Source organism: Haliotis rubra, unplaced genomic scaffold, assembly GCF_003918875.1.
Source record: "Haliotis rubra isolate DU_JTF1 unplaced genomic scaffold, ASM391887v1 Scf565, whole genome shotgun sequence".
Taxonomy (NCBI): domain Eukaryota; kingdom Metazoa; phylum Mollusca; class Gastropoda; order Lepetellida; family Haliotidae; genus Haliotis; species Haliotis rubra.
In genome coordinates this window covers 637985-656208 of record NW_025767263.1, presented here as the reverse complement: position 1 = coordinate 656208, position 18224 = coordinate 637985, and the positions used below count along the sequence as shown (strand labels likewise).

The 18224-nt window shown below is 40.8% G+C and overlaps 1 protein-coding gene across 2 annotated transcripts; it reads right to left on the bottom strand.

Moving 5' to 3' along the window:
* Positions 1–3160: 3160 nt before the first annotated feature.
* On the bottom strand, positions 3161–18218 carry LOC124254130 (zinc finger HIT domain-containing protein 2-like). 2 transcript variants are annotated; one of them, XM_046688009.1, is made up of 11 exons: positions 18142–18218; positions 16529–16678; positions 16140–16231; positions 15326–15373; positions 14644–14771; positions 12742–12843; positions 11609–11725; positions 11036–11128; positions 8936–9101; positions 7015–7167; positions 3161–3568 (listed from the first exon to the last, which is right to left on the bottom strand). In XM_046688009.1, the coding sequence occupies exons 1-11, from the start codon at positions 18213–18215 to the stop codon at positions 3456–3458; spliced, it is 1236 nt and encodes a 411-aa protein (XP_046543965.1). In that variant the 5' UTR covers positions 18216–18218; the 3' UTR covers positions 3161–3455. The 2 variants fall into 2 exon arrangements, with proteins under 2 accessions (XP_046543965.1, XP_046543966.1); XM_046688010.1 differs by having other exon boundaries at positions 14650–14771.
* Between the last annotated feature and the right edge of the window lie 6 nt (positions 18219–18224).

Sequence of the window (18224 nt, the reverse complement as noted above, 5' to 3'; positions counted from 1 at the left end):
ATGTTTTGGGAGAATTTTGTACAAAAATTAAGCTGCCGATACTTTGGCTTATACATCAATTGGTAAACTGTTTGAATAAACTTAATCAATTAATGTCACTTTCACTTTCCTCCTATTTTTTTATAAATAGTTAACTGTCAAAAAAACAACCGAAGAGGGACAACACTATGAAACCGTTTGCTGTTCAAAATCTTATAAAAAAATCTTCAGTTGGGACAGAATCTGATGCTCAACATTTTAATTTTGAGTTACACCATGAGAAGGTACACTAATTTGAAGGTATAATGCTAGACCCCACTCGTAATTTGTGTTGTTTCTTACTAATTTTAAGTTGACCCGTGAAGGTCCTGTTAGAATATTGATCTTCAGCAACACATGCTTGTGGAAAGAGGCCACTAACGGGATCGCGTGGTCAGGCTCACTGACTTGGTTGACACATGTCATCGGTTCCCAATTGCACAGATCGATGCTCATGCTGTTGATCACTGGATTGTCTGGTGCAGACTCGATTATTTACAGACCGACGCCATATAGCTGGGATATTGCTGAGTGCGGCATAAAACTAAACTCACTCACTAATTTGAAGTTACAGTGAGTGAGTATGGTTTTACGCTGCAATATTCCAGCAACATCATGGCGGGGGACACCAGAAATGAGCTTTACACATTGTACCTATGTGGGGAATCGAACCTGGGCCTTCCGCGTGATGAACAAACGCTTTAACCACTAGGCTACTTCACACCTACACTACTGCCTAAAAGTTCATTTCCCTTGAACGCGTGTAACACGCATGTGACACGGGTGTGCAACGCGTTTGAGTTGAATTTGACGAAATGCGTTAGTGTTGCATGCTTAAATGAATTTTGGTCAAAGTGGGGATGAACTATGGAATTGTGTAGTTGGTACTTGTTTTGCTTATTTTTGTTTGTTTTTGTATTTTTGAAAGTAGTACTATCTGGTTATATGGGATTATATGCGAACTTGAAGGTCAGTGTTGATGAGAGTTATACCTAAGGCTTTTAAGGTTTGGGTATTATTTAGTGGGCTTAGAGGTGAGGTGAGGTGAAATTGGGTTTAACGTTGTGCTTGAGAATATTTCGCTCATATGACGACGTGCATGCGTGTGTATGTGTGTGTGCGGCTGCTTGTACTAGCCCAGACTGAAGCTGGTTTTATAGTGCTAGCCCACTGAGATACCATGCTGCAGTGAAGCATGAATACCCCACTCAGACACATTATACTGACTCCGAAGCCGACCAGTCCTTGTTGTACCCATTAATGCCGAGCGCCAGGCAGGGACCAACAAGTACCATATGTTAATGTCTTTTGGTATGACGCGGTCGGGGATCGAACCCGCGACCTCTCGGGCAGACGCTTTAACCACTACACCACTTTAACCACTACACCACGGAGGCGGTTAGTGGGCTTAGAAGTGTTTGTAGTGTTAGGTGTGTGTTTGTGTCCAGTGAACTCTTAAGAACTGTTCTGTGCTGTTGATAGTGTATCTAGTGTAGTAGGACGCACACCTGGGTGGGTGAGTGAGTGAGTGATGTGTGTGTGTTTGTGTGTGCACACATTTGTGCCTGTGTTCATGAATGCATGCATGACTGTTGTAATCTAGATCAATGACAAATTAATTATGCTAGCCCTCTGAAATACCATGCCATAATTAACATAGATATTTAGATAAGCAGGAAATACTGACTACATGTCAACTAGTGATTATTATTCCCCGAAATGTCCAGCACCAAGCACATTAGCGAGCAAGTGAGTTCAGTTATATGACTCTTTTAGCAATATTCAAACAATATCACGGTGGGGGACATCAGAAAGGGGCTTCACACATTGTACCCATGTGGGGAATCGAACCTTGGTCCTCAGTGTGATGAACGAACGCTTTAACCACAAGGCTATGTTACATCTGTCACATCTCTCTGGTCAGCTGCTGAGGTACAGGTTTAACTGAGAGACACACAGTGCAGGATTGCGTTAGTTGTGAATACACAATGCCATTTAGACAGTGATCAAATGTAACATGTTATATTTGGTATTCGACTGGTGGAAGCTATGGTGGGTCAGTAGGTTAGATTGCTGACTGTGGGTGCTGGCGATTAGGTGCCTACCAAAAGTAACAGAATGAGAAAGTGTAATCCCAAATATAAGATATGTTACAGGGTGTGAGTTGCTCTCTGGTCGCTCAGCAGTAAATGGTACCTGGCAGAAGGAGATGCAAAATATTCTTGCACCTTGTTGTATACTCCTCAGGGAGTTGATAGTGTACTTTGAGTGAGTGAGTGTGTTTAGTTTTAGGCCGCTTTTAGCAATATTCCAGCAATATCTAAGAGGGCGAGACCAGAAATGGGCTTCAAACATTGTACCCCTGTGGGGAATCTAACCTGTATCTTCGGCGTGAAGAGCCAACACTTTAACCACTAGGCTACCCCACCGCCCCGATAATGTATTTTGAATACGCACTGATCTTTTTTGTATAATTTTATATTTTGTTTCATTTCATATATACATTTCTAGTTAACATTTTGACAACCGATGTTAAATTGACAAAGTGATTCCATTAAGCAATAGATAAAGGGAAGAAAAAATGATTGTAATAAATGTAAAAAATATTCCAGTTTTAAACTGACATTTTGAAATAATATAATATTGATACAGTTTCCGCTGCAGGACCTGGAAAGTTGGTATTCTACTGGTGATTTTATGTTTGAAGAGAATCAATATAACAGTTGAAGGATTGTTGTTTCTCTGAGGGAATACTAATAAAATATTTTGCTTGTTAAGTTGTATTCTGACATGATTTTGTGAAAATCCAATTTTCCAGTTCCTGTCAGATCGGGGTTACTTGCTACAATCGGAAAATATATGCAAAAAATACAGGTCATCATCATCATCATCATCATCATCATCATCATCACAGCCATCATCATATCCCCTTTAGCTAGAGTCAATAAAAATAAATGTCATTATCACTATCATCATCATTGTCGTCATCATCATCACATCCCCATTAGACAGTCATTAAACATAAAAGTTATCATCATCATCATCATCACCTTGTCGTCATTGATGTCATCATCATCATCAGATCCCTTTTAGGGTCAATATGAGTGAGTTTACGCCTCTTTCAGCAATATTCCAGCCATATCACAAGGGGAACACCAGAAATGGGCTTCACACATTGTACACATATGGGGAATCGAACCCGGGCCTTTGGCATGACGAGCGGACACCATTAGGCTACCCCACTGCCCTAGAGTCAATATGAAGCATATCTTCCTGCAAAGATGGAGGGATAAATAGCATCCTCAAGATCCTCTTCATTGGTTTCTAGACATGATGGGATTATTTATCTTCATGACCCCTGTCACCTAAAAGAGATGTTGATTATCCTTGTTTGAGTAAAATGACCCATGGATTACTTCAGCAAGCTTTTATCACTGTTATGAGATCTCCTGTATCAGAGTTTTGCTCGGCTGAGGACGTTTGCCACCCCATGCAGTCTCAAACTGTTTCTTCGTCTCGTTTACAGATGTGATGGCGGTTCTCTGAAGTTCTGTAACCATAGAAACAGTTGGAGATCACGATATATATCCTGAATGAAAAAAACACACAACAAATCCAAACAATTTACCATACTTCCTCTACTACTAGCCAATACAAACCAACTTCGGATTGTCCCAGGGCAATCACTCAGTTCAGATAAATTTGAAAGATGACAGGTCTATGAAAAAGTGAGCGAGTATGTTTTGTGGTCACTTTTGGTAATATTCCAGCAAAATCACGACGGGGGACACCAGAAATGGGCTTCACACATTGTACCCATATGGGAAATCAAACTCGGGCCTTTGGCGTAACGAGTGAATACTTTAACCGCTAGGCTACCCTAATATGACCACAGAATGAAGCATCTGGTAAAGCAGTGAGTTCACACAGAGTGGCCAATAAACAGAACAGATGCAGGTCTCTAAAAGAGGAAATACGGTTCATGAAACAATTGTGTAGTCTTTTACACCACTTTAAACTACATCATACAGAGTCACCCCAACATGGGAGGTAAGTGATGGACATATTGGACGTTTACACCTCTGGCTTTATGATTTGTTTGAGTGACAGTCTAGAAGTTGGTGGTATAGAGATCACAAGACTTCAGGGGTTCAAATCTTTTTTAAAAAGCCACTTGCCACAGGGCAAGTGACTTTAAGAAAGTAACTTGTCCTGAATAATTTTCCACTTGCCCTGATTTTATGACGTAATTATGATGATGTAATTATGAAAGAAGAAATCAACATGGTATTTGATGTTAATGTTTACTGGACTATTTATTGAAAAGTGATAACTAGCAAAGAAAGATAACTCTACTTTATTATCATTGCGAAATTTAATAGCTAAATTTGAGCAGATATGAAATAAAATCCAAGTTTATTTGCAGTTTGAAACCATAAGTGGAAATTATTTAGTAGCCCACGGACAAGTAAGATACTATTATTTGATTGCCCGAAATGAAAACTGACTTGTCCCGGGCGTCGGCCGATGGGATTTTTGAACCCCTGAGACTTAATGGCTGGTGAACTTCTTTATTTTGACAATGGCAACGTTTTGGTATAGATTCCTTCACCGTTTTCAAGCATATGGAAGAATGACGTGGAACACCAGTTTATATACAAGATAAGATACATTACAAGGTAATGAGAATACAATGACAAGTGTGGGAAGACAAATCATCAAAGAAAGTTACATGATGCGCTACAATAGATGATGATGAGCTAAGATAACATAAATGATATGAACCCCCACATGCTTGAAAACGGTATAAGAATCTATACCGAAACATCGCCATTGTCAAAATAAAGAAGATGATCATCCATGAAGTCTTGTCATCTCTTTGGCTTTATGCAGGATGAGGTTGCTCATTGAGCAGACATTTTGTATTTTGAAATGGCAATAAGGACAGTTAGCTTTTGGTGCTGACAAACCCATGATCCTAATGCAGCCCGAAACAGGGATCGAATCATTGACACTGTCATTGTTTGATCTGATAGTGATACCTGAAAATGGTGACAATTAATTTTTAAAACTAAAAAACCCTTGGTTTTCAACATCTTTTTTTCCACCACAAACATCAGAAACAAATGTCTTAATGCTTTGCTCTAAACATGCAGAAAATTTAGAAGCCTGAACGCCATTGGCTGATAAGAATGTTTATCTGCCGAAACCATCTAAAGAGGTGTCCTATCTACATGTGAGATTTCAGTGAGAGTATAGATTTAAACTGCTTATAGCAATAATTGGAAATTTTAATATACAGATAAATCCCGATGAGTCGAATCGCTGGGGACCAAGTAATAAATTCAACTTATCCATGTATTCGAGACATAGGTATGTCTATGAGGGTAGAAAAAAAGATGATCCAGTCCTAATTCCTCCGCCTAAGCATTTGTTTATCTAATGATTTCCATATCACTAATAGGGGCACCTTATCAGTTCCAGTCTGATTAGCACAGACAGTGATTTCCGTAAAATCACTAATCTGCCTTTTGAACTCACCCGTCAATGGCGGAAAGGTGTGAGACGCTGGTTTGTTAATTGGGTCAGTTTGCTACACCAATCAACTTCTCATTGACTGACTTCGGCTTATGTATACAAGATTGCTGTTGTTTGAATCTCATGGGACCAACTTTCCTTTTCGAGTCATCATGTGTATTTATGAGACGAATTCGTGTAACCGGTATTCAAATGATGACAACTATAACAGGGAATGGTCGGGACCGACAGGTACTTCAAGTTATGCATAATATTCGAGACACAGGCATTCGACTCATCGGGATTTGACTGTAAATTGTATATTTATATACTTATCCTATCTCACGATTTGCACTTCTATCTCTTGCTTCGACGCTGAGTGGAACGAATGAGAACTTTTCCTGTAGGCCTCTCTTGTCCATACGCCCGTGTTCCCCAGGCTGCTCTCTTTATAGGACAGGTCCCTAGTCCCTGGCTTAGCATGTGCTCTCAGTTCTCATTCGTTCCACTCAGCGTCGAAGCAAGAGAGGAAGTGCAAATAGTGAGATAGATAAGTTTAAAAATTAAAAATATAATAAGTCATCTTCTATAGCACAGTCTCCAAACACCAAGTGATTGCTTGCGGCGCTTAATCAGAATCTGATTATTATTACCCTGGATAATAATCCATCAATATTACAGCAGGCAGACTCAAGAAATGGGTTAGACATATAGTACCCAATTCGGCATTCAAACTAAGGCGGGGACAGGTAACCCGGATACCCAGGGCGGGTGGGTAATGAGTTGGACCGGGGTACCCATCTCAATACCCGGACCCGTTATGATCATGTGACCAATACATTAAACAATGCAATATGTTATTCTTTCATGATTAAAAGGTCTTTGTCTTTAAAGATTTAGACATAATTTACAGTCACTTCTTTTGAATATAATACATGGTTAAGATTTTGAAAAACTTGAAATGTTGGCCTCCTAGCTGAAGAATATATTGCCATTTCTTGCAAATTTGATGTCAGGAATTAACATAATGGGTATCCAGGTAGGGTAGGGTAATAGGGAGTACGGTACACGGGTAGAAAATTTGGACCCATCTCGGCCCTAATTCAAACCCAGGTCCTTGGTGCAGTGAGCAAACACTATAACCATAAGGCTACCCCACTGCCCATATCATATCAGTGTAAAGATCTGATTCAAATGTGATTAGAATGGCACATATTAAAACATAGGCTACCAAAATTAGACAGATCCTAAACCTTGCATCATGAGGAAATATTTCCACCTAACTACACATAGGCGGAACCAGAGGGGGGTGCAGGGGTGCGCACTCTCCCTTTTGTGCTGAAAGTTTGTTAAATGACCATTGAAACTCGGGTGAAAATGAAGTGTGCACCCCTCCTTTTCTCAATAGTGTGCACCCCCCCTTTCTCAAAAAGCTGTATCCGCCCCTGCTACATACTACATTATATTCCTCAGACCTACCAAACTCCAGTCTCAACTCGGGGATCAGGTCTCGAGCTGCCATGCCATATCGATGAGCCCAGCTCAGGATAAACTCCACCTTCTTCTCGGCCATGAAGAGACCCTTCTTCACGGGGCGTAGTGGAGCATGCCTGCTTCCGGAGACCTTCAACTCTGTAAAACCCATGTCATAGGTTGTCATGGAATTGACTCCATTCATGTGCTAGTTTTAGACCTAATGTTTCAATAGAAAATTTATTTTACCAAACCTTTTGAAGTGAGGTGAAGTTATCAAGGTCAAGATTACTGAACTTGATTAGCTAAATGTATACATACGTGTGCGTGTGTGCGCACGCGCGCATGTGTGTGCATGTGGTAAGTGATGTGTGTGTGAGCGCTAGTTTGCTGAAACACCATGCAGCAGTTTATGAGACACAGTGTCCTGAGGAAGGATGACAATATATGGATGAACAACTTCTTTATTGCTGTGAGAGCGACATTTCAGTGTAGGTTCTAACACTGTTATCAAGCAAGTGATGATCAGCATAAGGATAAAGGAGCATATATACAAGTTAGAGCAGATGTTTGTACAGTACAATGGGAAATAGGAAGCCAGACACAATAACGACACAAGGGCTGGAAGCCAGACACAATAACAACCCAAGGGCTTAGATGAAAGCGTTAACAAATGAAGCCTGCAAAGTACACAAGGTGAAGTAAATAGGGGATTATAGGGTTGATTAATGATTAACAGTGTACTGATTCTGAGACCAGTGAAATGGTCTTCAGGAACCCATGTTTGTAAGACTGACTGACTGACTGAGTTTGGTTTAGACCGCTTTTAGCAATATTCCAGCAACATCATGGCAGGGGACACCAGAAATGCCATGTTTGTAAGAGGCTGACAGAACTAATGACTTGGTTGACACATGTCATTGTCTCCCAACAGTGTAGATCCATGCTCATGATGTTGATCACTGGATTGTCTGGTCCAGATTCGATTATTTACAGACTGCCGCCATATATCTGGAATATTGCTGACTGCAGCCTCAACAACAAACAAACCAAACAAGAAGACAAAGTCATCAATATCCCCCGCAATGGCAAAATACTCTTCATGATTATGTCTATGAGTTGTGATTATGTCAAATATTTAGGTGTGTATATAGAAAAGTGGAAGGAGAGTATTGAAAGGTTTTGAAAGTTCTGCTCCAGAAAGGAGCACTATCACCAATTTCAGTCTAAGTCAAACTTGTTGCCATGGAAATGACAAAAATATTTTATTCAGAATTCCAAAACTACCAAAAGGCACCAGTACACCACCAGATCTATCTATGTGCCAAGTTTGGTGAAGAAATAGTGAACGGTTTTAGAGTTCTGCTCCGGAAAAGAGCACTACCACAATTTCAGTCAAAGTCGAACTTGTTGCCATGGAAACGCCAAAAATATTTTATTCAGAATTCCAAAACTACCAAAAGGCACCAGTACACCACCAGATCTATCTATGTGCCAAGTTTGGTGATGAAATAATGAACGGTTTTAGAGTTCTGCCCGGAAAAGAGCACTACCACCAATTTCAGTCAAAGTCGAACTTGTTGCCATGGAAACGCCAAACATATTTAATTCAGAATTCCAAAACTACCTAAAGGCACCAGTACACCACCAGATCCATGTATGTGCCAAGTTTGGTGAAGAAATAGTGAACGGTTTTAGAGTTCTGCTCCGGAAAAGACAAATGTGCACGGACGGACGGACGGACGGACGCACGCACGCACGCACGGACGCACGCGACGGACGGAGTCCATTTTAATACCCCCCGCAAAACGCGTTGCGGGGGATAAAAAACAAACAAACATCATGGGTTGCTGAAGATCAATTCTAAACTAGATCTACACTGGGTTAAGAAAGCTTTTGTAACATCATGCACAAGCATCATGTTTACCTTTCTGACACGCCTTGTACCCTGCCTTGATGAGCACCGTCACATCAGAGAGGGCAGACATGACATAGGAGAGAGGGGAGACAACTCCAGGTCCACCCAGTAGTTGCACCACATCCTCAATTATATCAACGATCATCTCTTGGCTCATCTTCCATTTGGATGGATTCTACAGATAATGAAAATATAATAAAATATAGATTACATAGATGATGCTGAGATATCATACAATTATTGACTTCTAGTGAGGTTGATGCAATGATTTATCCACCTTGGACATGTGATATTCACTGAGGCAAAGCCGAACTGAAGGAAATTGAGTGGAAGCCATATAAACCGGCAGCCCTCCAATCCGGCATGCCCTCAATATCGGCACTAGAATTTGGTCCTGGCAGAAGCTAGGTAATTTATGATCATTTACACGCTCTCTAATCCGGCGTCAATCTATTCCGTATTTCGGCACAACAAATGCCGCCCAATTGACTGTTTGTACAGTAATTAACGCTCTCTAAATCGGTATCTCTGCTCTCCTGTTGATTGGTTGATTGGCTGAACGTGTATTAACAACACAGTGGATTACCATCGGCATTAAGCTCATTGATGTTGCCGATAAAAGGAATATGGATAAGTAGGTGAGGTAAATTGATGAGTGACACGTGTCACTTCTATTATAAATAAATTGTCGGGTCACAATTTGTCAGTCCCTCACCGTGTCATGATGGCTAGACCAGTCAAGTGGGCTAGATTGGAATTAACTCTTGAACAGAAAATTCAGCTGATAAAATATTTTGATGTAATTCCTCGGCCTTCTCAAAAAGATCTTTCACTTAAATACCATATTGGCTGGCAAACAGTTTCGGACTTGAAACTTTGGAGTTATGAATTATAACGTAACTGTACTGGAAGCTGTACTGAACACCTACATTTGTGTCATATACATGTATTTTTGATGTTATCTTTATTGATGAATAAAGAATATGATGACTATCAACACGTTGTTCAGTCGTATTTTACGGCATAGGGAAGAGTCATTCTGAGGTTGAAAAGGGAAAACTTCTCTAAACCGGCACGCCCTCTATACCGGCATCTTTTGCCAGTCCCAACGCATGCTGGTTTAGAGGGCTTCCACTGTAATTGTTTTATTACATGACGAAAGTACTGAACACTGACACAGTGTGGAGTTCACAGGTGGAATATCCCAAATTTATTTCTAGCCACGGGAGGTGCTTCAATTGTTATATCAACCTCTCGTGACGTGCCGAGGTTGTCAAAGCGTCAAAGCTGTAATGTGACCAAGGGGCCAATCAGAGGGGGGTAAATCTACCCCTCATATATATAAAGACAAAGCCCTCATGAAATATTTCAGTGTGACAAAGCTAACTTTTGTTTTAGGATGGAACTTTTTCAGTTTCAGACTGGCGGGGGACAAGAAATGTGTTTCACACATTTTATGCTTCATGGAATCAAACCCGGTCTTTGACGAAATTTAACGCTTTAACCACTAGACTAAACAGACTGGTAAGTGTGTTTGTTTATGCTTCATGGGCAATATATGAAACAGAGATAATTGAAAATAACTAGGAAAAATACTTTGTCAATATATGAAACAATATATATAGACTTCCTCTTGCATATTTATGGCTCTATGTACAAAAACAATCCAATTTGGATACATTATGGGTCAGATTTCAACAAAAAGTAATATATTTGTGGAAATTCACTTCCATTTCAAATGTTTATCGCAATGCAGCAAGAGATAGACAATGATTTTAATTGAATCAGGAACTTTCTGTTGTTTGGATAACTATATATTGATGACAACTTCAATGTCAAATACTCAGCAAACACATTTTGACCGTCTCTTTCCTCATCCGACCCGTGAAGGTCCGGGTTAGAATATTGGCCTTCAGTAACCCATGCATGACGTAAGAGGCGACTAACAGACCGCCGCCATATAGCGGGAATATTGCTGAGTGCGGCGTAAAACTAAACTCACTCACTCACTCTTTCCTCATCCAGTCAGAAAGTTGTTTTTGTATGACCCATCCTCAGTCTTTGTTCAGCTGTAAGAAATATAGGCACTTTAATGAGATAGGCACTTACCTGTTGTATTGAGTGGGTGCACATGTGGAGAGCCTCACAGGTGCTTGTGCAGTTTGACCCCTGACCCAACACTGAACTCACGCTCAGTAGATCCTGGCAAATACAAACGATTCCGTCATGACCTTGGTAAATACTCATTCTGATTGGTCGTTGGACATCAAATTACAATAGATTGACTGTAACACTTGGTTTGATGGCTATTTTATAAGCATATCAATTATCGCCAAGTATATTTGTTGACAAACTGGGGCTGGGGTAGCCTAGTGGTTAAAGTGAAGTCCACTTGTCACGCCAAAGACATGGGTACAATGTGTAAAGCCCATTTCTTGTGTCTTCCTGCTGTGATATTGCTGGAATATTGCTGGAATATTGCTAAAAGCGGTGTAAAACTGAGGTCACTGTCTTCACACATTGTATTGATGTGGGGAATTGAACCCTGGTCTTAGGCGAGACAAGTGGACACTTGAACCACTAGGCTACCCCAATGCCCCTTGAGTATGTGATTTCACTGGAAACTTCCAATACGCCATCCAAATAATTGAAACCTCCTTTTAGAAGTAAACCTTGACAAACCTGTGCTGATTCAAGAGGTGATTCCAGATGGTTGCCGTTGTGTAGCCGAGTTATAAATGCATAGGAATATAGCACATTCACCAGGCAGAAGCGCAGGTCAGATGATGGCTTGCTTTTCTGGAAGTATTACAGGACATCGCTTTTATGCATGACATGAATAAAACACGTTATATTTGGGATGACACTTTCTCAATAAAATACAGATTCTCGTCCTTTTGTTGGGTTGAGTCCCAGCTGGGATTTGAACCCACACACTCTGAGTCAGGCACATAATCGTCAGCTCACAAAGTCAGACATCTAACCCACTCAGCCAGCCTGCCTTCCACAAAGATGGAAGTTGGACAACTTGTGGTCTAGATCATGGACTATTTAGAAAGTGTCATAGACTCACTAGTGTTAATGTAGCCACTTACTTCAGTCAGCTGTCCTAAACTAGATTTTGCAAAATATTCCATACTGTTTAAAGGTACTGTTTACACATGAACCGATGTATTGTAAAACAAATTCGTAACGTTGAACACATTATTGTCATGAGTTCAGTAAATGATGAAACTCAGTGAAAATTGACGAATTCTTAAGAAACTTTACACCAAAACGCAGCTGTCCACATGCACGATATTTGCACATGCTTTTCAGCAATTTGATACATGATCCTCGTGCAATTCATATTCATAACACATAGTGAATGCTTTAAGTGAGTCTAAACTTTTGCTGGGTAGTATATGAAACGTTATATTTGCAGGCGCGTAGCAAGCCAATTTTTTTGGTGTAAGCGTTTCCTACAAAACTTTATATTTACATAGTATGGAGGTCTTGCCCAACTTTCATGGTGATCTTTAGCAAATATCATGTGTAAGCCAAGGCTCTTTTTAATAATGGTAGCTACGCCCCTGATTTGGGATTACACATTCCCAGTAAAATACAGATTCTAGAATCACAGACTTTGTGTATGCCTCTGACAAGTGTAAGTTGTCCAACCTTTGACACAGCAAGTCTTGGAATCAAACCCCTGACTTTCTCCTCTCAGAACAAATGCTGCTTCCACTCGACAATGGGCACAGTCCCCGATCAAAGGAAAGATGTAAAAAACTAAGTCCTGACATAAAATACTTATCATGCATGGTGCTGCTTACTTTAAGAAGGATGTTGATATCAGGGATATCACTGAGTATCTGCGGCTGACTCTTCCCATCATGCTCCAGTTTATCAACTTCCTCTTCTGTCTCAGATGATGGCTGTGAACAGGACATATTTAGTACGAGTGAGTGAGTGGGTTTGGTTTTCCACCGCTTTTAGCAATATTTCAGGAGTATCATGGCGGGGGGACACCAGAAATGGGCTTTACACATTGTACCCATGTGGGGAATCGAACCAGGGTCTTCAGTGTGACAAACAAACACATTAACCACTAGGCTCCCAACTGCCTGATATTAGTGTGAGTGAGTTTAGTTTACAAACCTTTGAACAGTACTGAAGTCATACCTTGTTAGCTTTACATGCTAACAAACCTGGAAACATGACATGGGCAATTTGGGAATTCAAATCTATTGTCATAGGTCTATACCATAGTTAGAATTGGTTTTCAGCAGCCCATCCTTGTTGTAAGAGGCTCGCAAACTTTTTCCTTTTTTTTCAATATTTTTATTCATTTCAGATAGGTATACAAAGACAGGGAGTACACAACTCCATGTTAGGGCTGGATACATTTTGGCAACAAAGAGTTACAAATTTTCAAAGTGAGAAAATATAGTTACTAGTATACAAAGTCAGGGAGTGCACGACTCCAGCAACAAACTTCATGGGTTACAGGCAAACTTGGTTCACATATGTCATTGTGTCTGAACAGCGTAGATCGGTGTTCATGATGTTTCATTACTGAACTGTTTGGTCCAGACTCAATTATGTACAGACCGCCACAATATGGCTTATATATTGTTGTTAAACAACAAACAAACAAACAAACCAAACCGAGATTTTACTTCAAGACTGTTAGGTGCTAGAAGGTTATAGTCATATTACTTTTTCCACGGGTACCCATTTTCCTGCTGGGTGAACAGAGACAATTTTGAACAAACTCACTTGCCTAAGGTGAGACCACATGTGTTACATGTGCTTTGTTGTGGGGCAGGACTCAAGTCCTAGAAACTCTCAGGAGTCAAGCTGCCAAACACGGTCACTCCGAGTTCGACGTTGCTTAACTTCACCGATTTGTGACCTGAGCTTTGAGCAGAGGACCACGCTCAACCATATTGCTTGGAATATTACTAAAAGCGGCGTAAAACTAAACTTCAATACCAAACTAACAGTTTGACTTAACCGTGTTTGTCTGTATAACTCATTATCAACTGAGCAGTGAGAATTAACTTGGAACACCTCTGGAGAAAAGCCAAACCCTCAGCTTCAGAGATCTTGGTGCTACGTCTTATGATTACCATAATTTTATGGAATGGTCCAACAGATCTCCAAAACATTCAAATCAAATATATTTTGAACCAAACATTCTGAGTAAGTGACAATGACATTGCTCAGACTGACTGACTGACTGAGTTTGGTTTTACGCCGCTTTTAGCAATATTCCAGCAACATCACGGCGGGGGACACCACAAATGGGCTTCACACATTGTACCCATGTGGGGATTCGAACCCGGGTCTTCGGCGTGATGACCCAACGCTTTAACCACTAGGCTACCCCACCGCCCAAGTTACTCAGAAGCACAGGAACACACTGACTGGAAACTCTGTGATGCAATGTTCACTATATTGTTTGGGTGGTGGGGTGGTCCAGTGGTTAAAGCCTTCACCCGTCACACTGAACATCCGCATTCGATTTTCCACATGGGTACAGTGTAAAGCCCATTTCTGGTGTCCCCTGACACGACATTGTTGGAATATTGCAAAACGCAGCATAAAACCATATTTGCCCAATACATTATTTGATGACTGAACTTGACCTTCCATGGTCTTCCCATAAGCACATGAATATAATAACTGGAAACTTTGTGAGGCAACGTTCACGATACTATTTGATGACTGACCTTGACTTTGACCCACCATGGTGTCCACACCTCCACAAGGTTGGCGAGACGTCCATCCTCCAGCATCTGGCTGAACTCCTGTTTCTCCTTTTCCGTCAGCCTCCGCCACACGTCACCCGCATCAGCATCTGAATACAAGGAAATCTCATCAGACCATTATAGACATAATTACATTTACAACTCCTGGACATTTATAAACCGCCTGTATCCAGCACTTGTGCATGCTCAAAGCATGAGAAAATTATTACCAAAGTTTATCCATGCTGCCTGTAAGGGTTAACAGTCACAAGACTTATCTCACCAGGTTCACCAGGTTCACCCAGGCTGGGTGAACAGAGAACAAACAAACAGGGTGCCTCATTGTTGGGCAGGACTAAGGAGTCAGGCTGCCAAACAATGTCACCCATCCAAGGTTTCTCTGTGACCAATGTTGCTCAACTTCAACTGATTTGTGACCTGGGTTCTATGCAGAAAACCACAAACTACCACAACAAAACTATTATAGACAAAACTTCCAGCTCCTCTGCTTGGACTCAAACCATGGACCTCCTAATCTGAGATCCTTGTCCACATGACCAAAGACATTCAACACTGTCAGCATGCTGCCAAGCTGTCTGAAACAGACTATTTTTCACAAGATTCCAACCACAGACAATCATGAGTTATACATTCTTATACTGACCTAGGTCAAGTCCCTCCAGTCGTTCCTCCAAGCCTGGATCATCAGCATCTGAAAGGAAATAGTAGCCTTAAGGTCAAACATTTATCCTGGATTGAGTGAATAAGGTTCTTGGACCCTTAAGCACCACCAGAGCAGGAGACACCAGAAATTGACTTCACATGTATCTATGCATTCTCTTCCCACAGAGGTTACTCCTGTCATATCTTCCTACGTAACCTCTGTTCTAATACGGCCCTTTCATGGTGTATCAAGACTCGTGGATTGAGGCAATCAGATTTATGCAATCAGCTTACGTTGTTTCAAAAGTGATCATTCGCGAAGGGTAATTTCTGTATGCCTCGAGAAAACTAAACTTCTTCCCCTGCAACACCAAACGCTTCTTCTAGACAGAACTCAGTCATGTTAGGATCAGTGCGTCTCCATCGCCTCTCATTGACAACGGACAAGCTAGCCATTAAATGGGTGTAACATCAACACAAGTCCCCGCAGATGGGGATATGTGGCCCCACATCTTGTGTTAGTCAAGTTGAATAAGTCGATGTAACACGCGGTTCTGATTGGATAGAAAGAAGGAGTTAATTCATGTTGCGATCTTTTGCTAGGGATTTTACGAGAACCGGAAATACAATTAGAACAGAGGTTCAGTAGGAAGATATGACAAGTAACCTCTGTGGGAAGAGAATGGTATGTATGTCGTGAATTGAACCCTGGGTAACAAATACAATAACAAGCTAGCAATTCATGTAGTATTCTGAAGTGTAACATAACGCTTTTAAGTGTAACTTTGCAACTCTAGCTAGAGATGCACCCTAACCTTCTTCCTCATCATCACTATCAACATCATCCTCGTCCCTCGCCTCCTGCTCTCTCTGTAGGATCTCCAGAATCTTCTCACGATCCTCCATCCTGCACAGATAAAATTAGCGTAAATTAGGAGGCCACATTTTATTCAGCAGTTTTATTTACATCATCACTCCATCATCAGTACTCCACTCCAGGCATCAGGAAGTGTAGCATAGTAGTGTCTTGTTGTGGTGTGTCATGTAGAGTAGTAGAGTTGTGCAGTAGTGTCATGTCGTGGAGTGGAGTGGAGTAGAGAGTAGAGCAAGGGAGAGGAGCAGAGTGAGCATGTATATGGGGATAAATCATTAGGGGGGACACTTTTCACAAGAAGGTTTTCTGAGGGCAGCTGCTGCTTCTTACCCAGCAGTGTTGTGTGACAGTTCATCGATGACCCAGTCCTTGTAGAAGGCCTCGGAGCAGCTGCCATGTTTCTCATGCCGGTAGCAGGCCAGGGAACAATAGGGGATGTTACAGCGGGGACATGTGTACCGAGCCTCCTGGCCTACACAACTGGAAACACAAATGATGCATCAAGTTAAACATGAGTGAGTGAGTGAGTTTAGTTTTATGCCACACTCAGCAATATTCCAGCTATATGGCAGTGGTCTATTAGTAATCGAGTCTGGACCAGACGATCCAGGGATCAACAGTATGAACATCGATCTACACAATTGGGATAAGATGACATGTGTCAACCCAGTCAGCCAGCCTGACCACCCGATCCCGTTAGTCGCCTCTTACGACAAGGATGGGTTACTGAAGTTCAATTCTAACCCGGATTTTCACAGGTTAGTTAAACATGAACATCCCTTGGTTTGTCATCATCATGATACTGAAATAAGGTCCCCACGAATATCTCAACATACATAGAAAGTGATCTTGTCTCTGTGATGCTTGTTTCTTATATAACACAATCAAATGCATCTAATACAACAGTATGACAGTTCTCATTAAGTAATAACACAATGCAGAATGGTATATTTCTGTACTCTGATTTGGGCTAGGGTGCGTTTCTGTATACAGAAATGTATATGCGGTACCCGTGCTGGCAGGGTGTAGGACATTTCCCTACATGACAATTCCCCCCAAAAACAATTCCCCATCACCTGAGGGTCAATTTCCCACACCCTAGTTTTTTATGATTTGTGTTGTTGAGTTCTGGAGAAGTAGTTACAAGACGATTACTGTTGTTTTTCTAATTACTTTAAATTGAGGTGAGCTCTATTCTTAGCAATTATGTTTTTGTTTTTTTTAACCATCTGGAGCAAAGGAGGATGTTATGTTGTTTTTGTAATTAGTCTTTTATTTAGATCACCTCAAGAACCATCTAGTGCTGGACAGAAATCCATGGATCAGTTCCTGATATCCATTTGAAAGAACATTCATGTTGGTTGAATGAAAGAATGTGCAAATGTAATCATTGTTATCACCTGTGTGTCGGATACTATGCCTCTATGTATTTATTACAGAATGTGAAAGATATAATAATAATGTCTGATACTGACAATTAAACTGGACATACTGATACTAATTATTGTTAAGGATAGAATGAATAAATATATAATATAAAAAGTCAATATCACTTTAGTTGTTATTTATACTTTTTAATGTGCGGGGAATTGTCCAAGTGGGGAATTGTCTGAGAGGGGAATTGTCTGTGTGGGGAATTGTCTGGACCCAGTGCCGGCGGCCTCTTCAGCACTATTGATAGTTTAACTTGAGACCTGTTTCATCTATCATCTCCATTACCTCATATTTTTAAGATTAATTTTGGACACTGTGTAACTAAATTAGAATTTGTTTGTTTGAAAACACCCGGTTATACCAACTGTAACCCAACGTTTCTTCAACGTTTTCAAATCAGTGATCGGAAAAAACTAATGCCCGCACCAGCTAAACCTTCAAAACTGATTTGATGTTGGTGGAAGTAGACTTTATGTTTTACTTAACAATGTGTGAAATCGATAACATACATGGAACAAGTTCTTGAATCAGTGCCAACGAGTTTTGACGCATTCTGTTTATGCTCATTACTGGAGGCTGACATCTTGAAGCT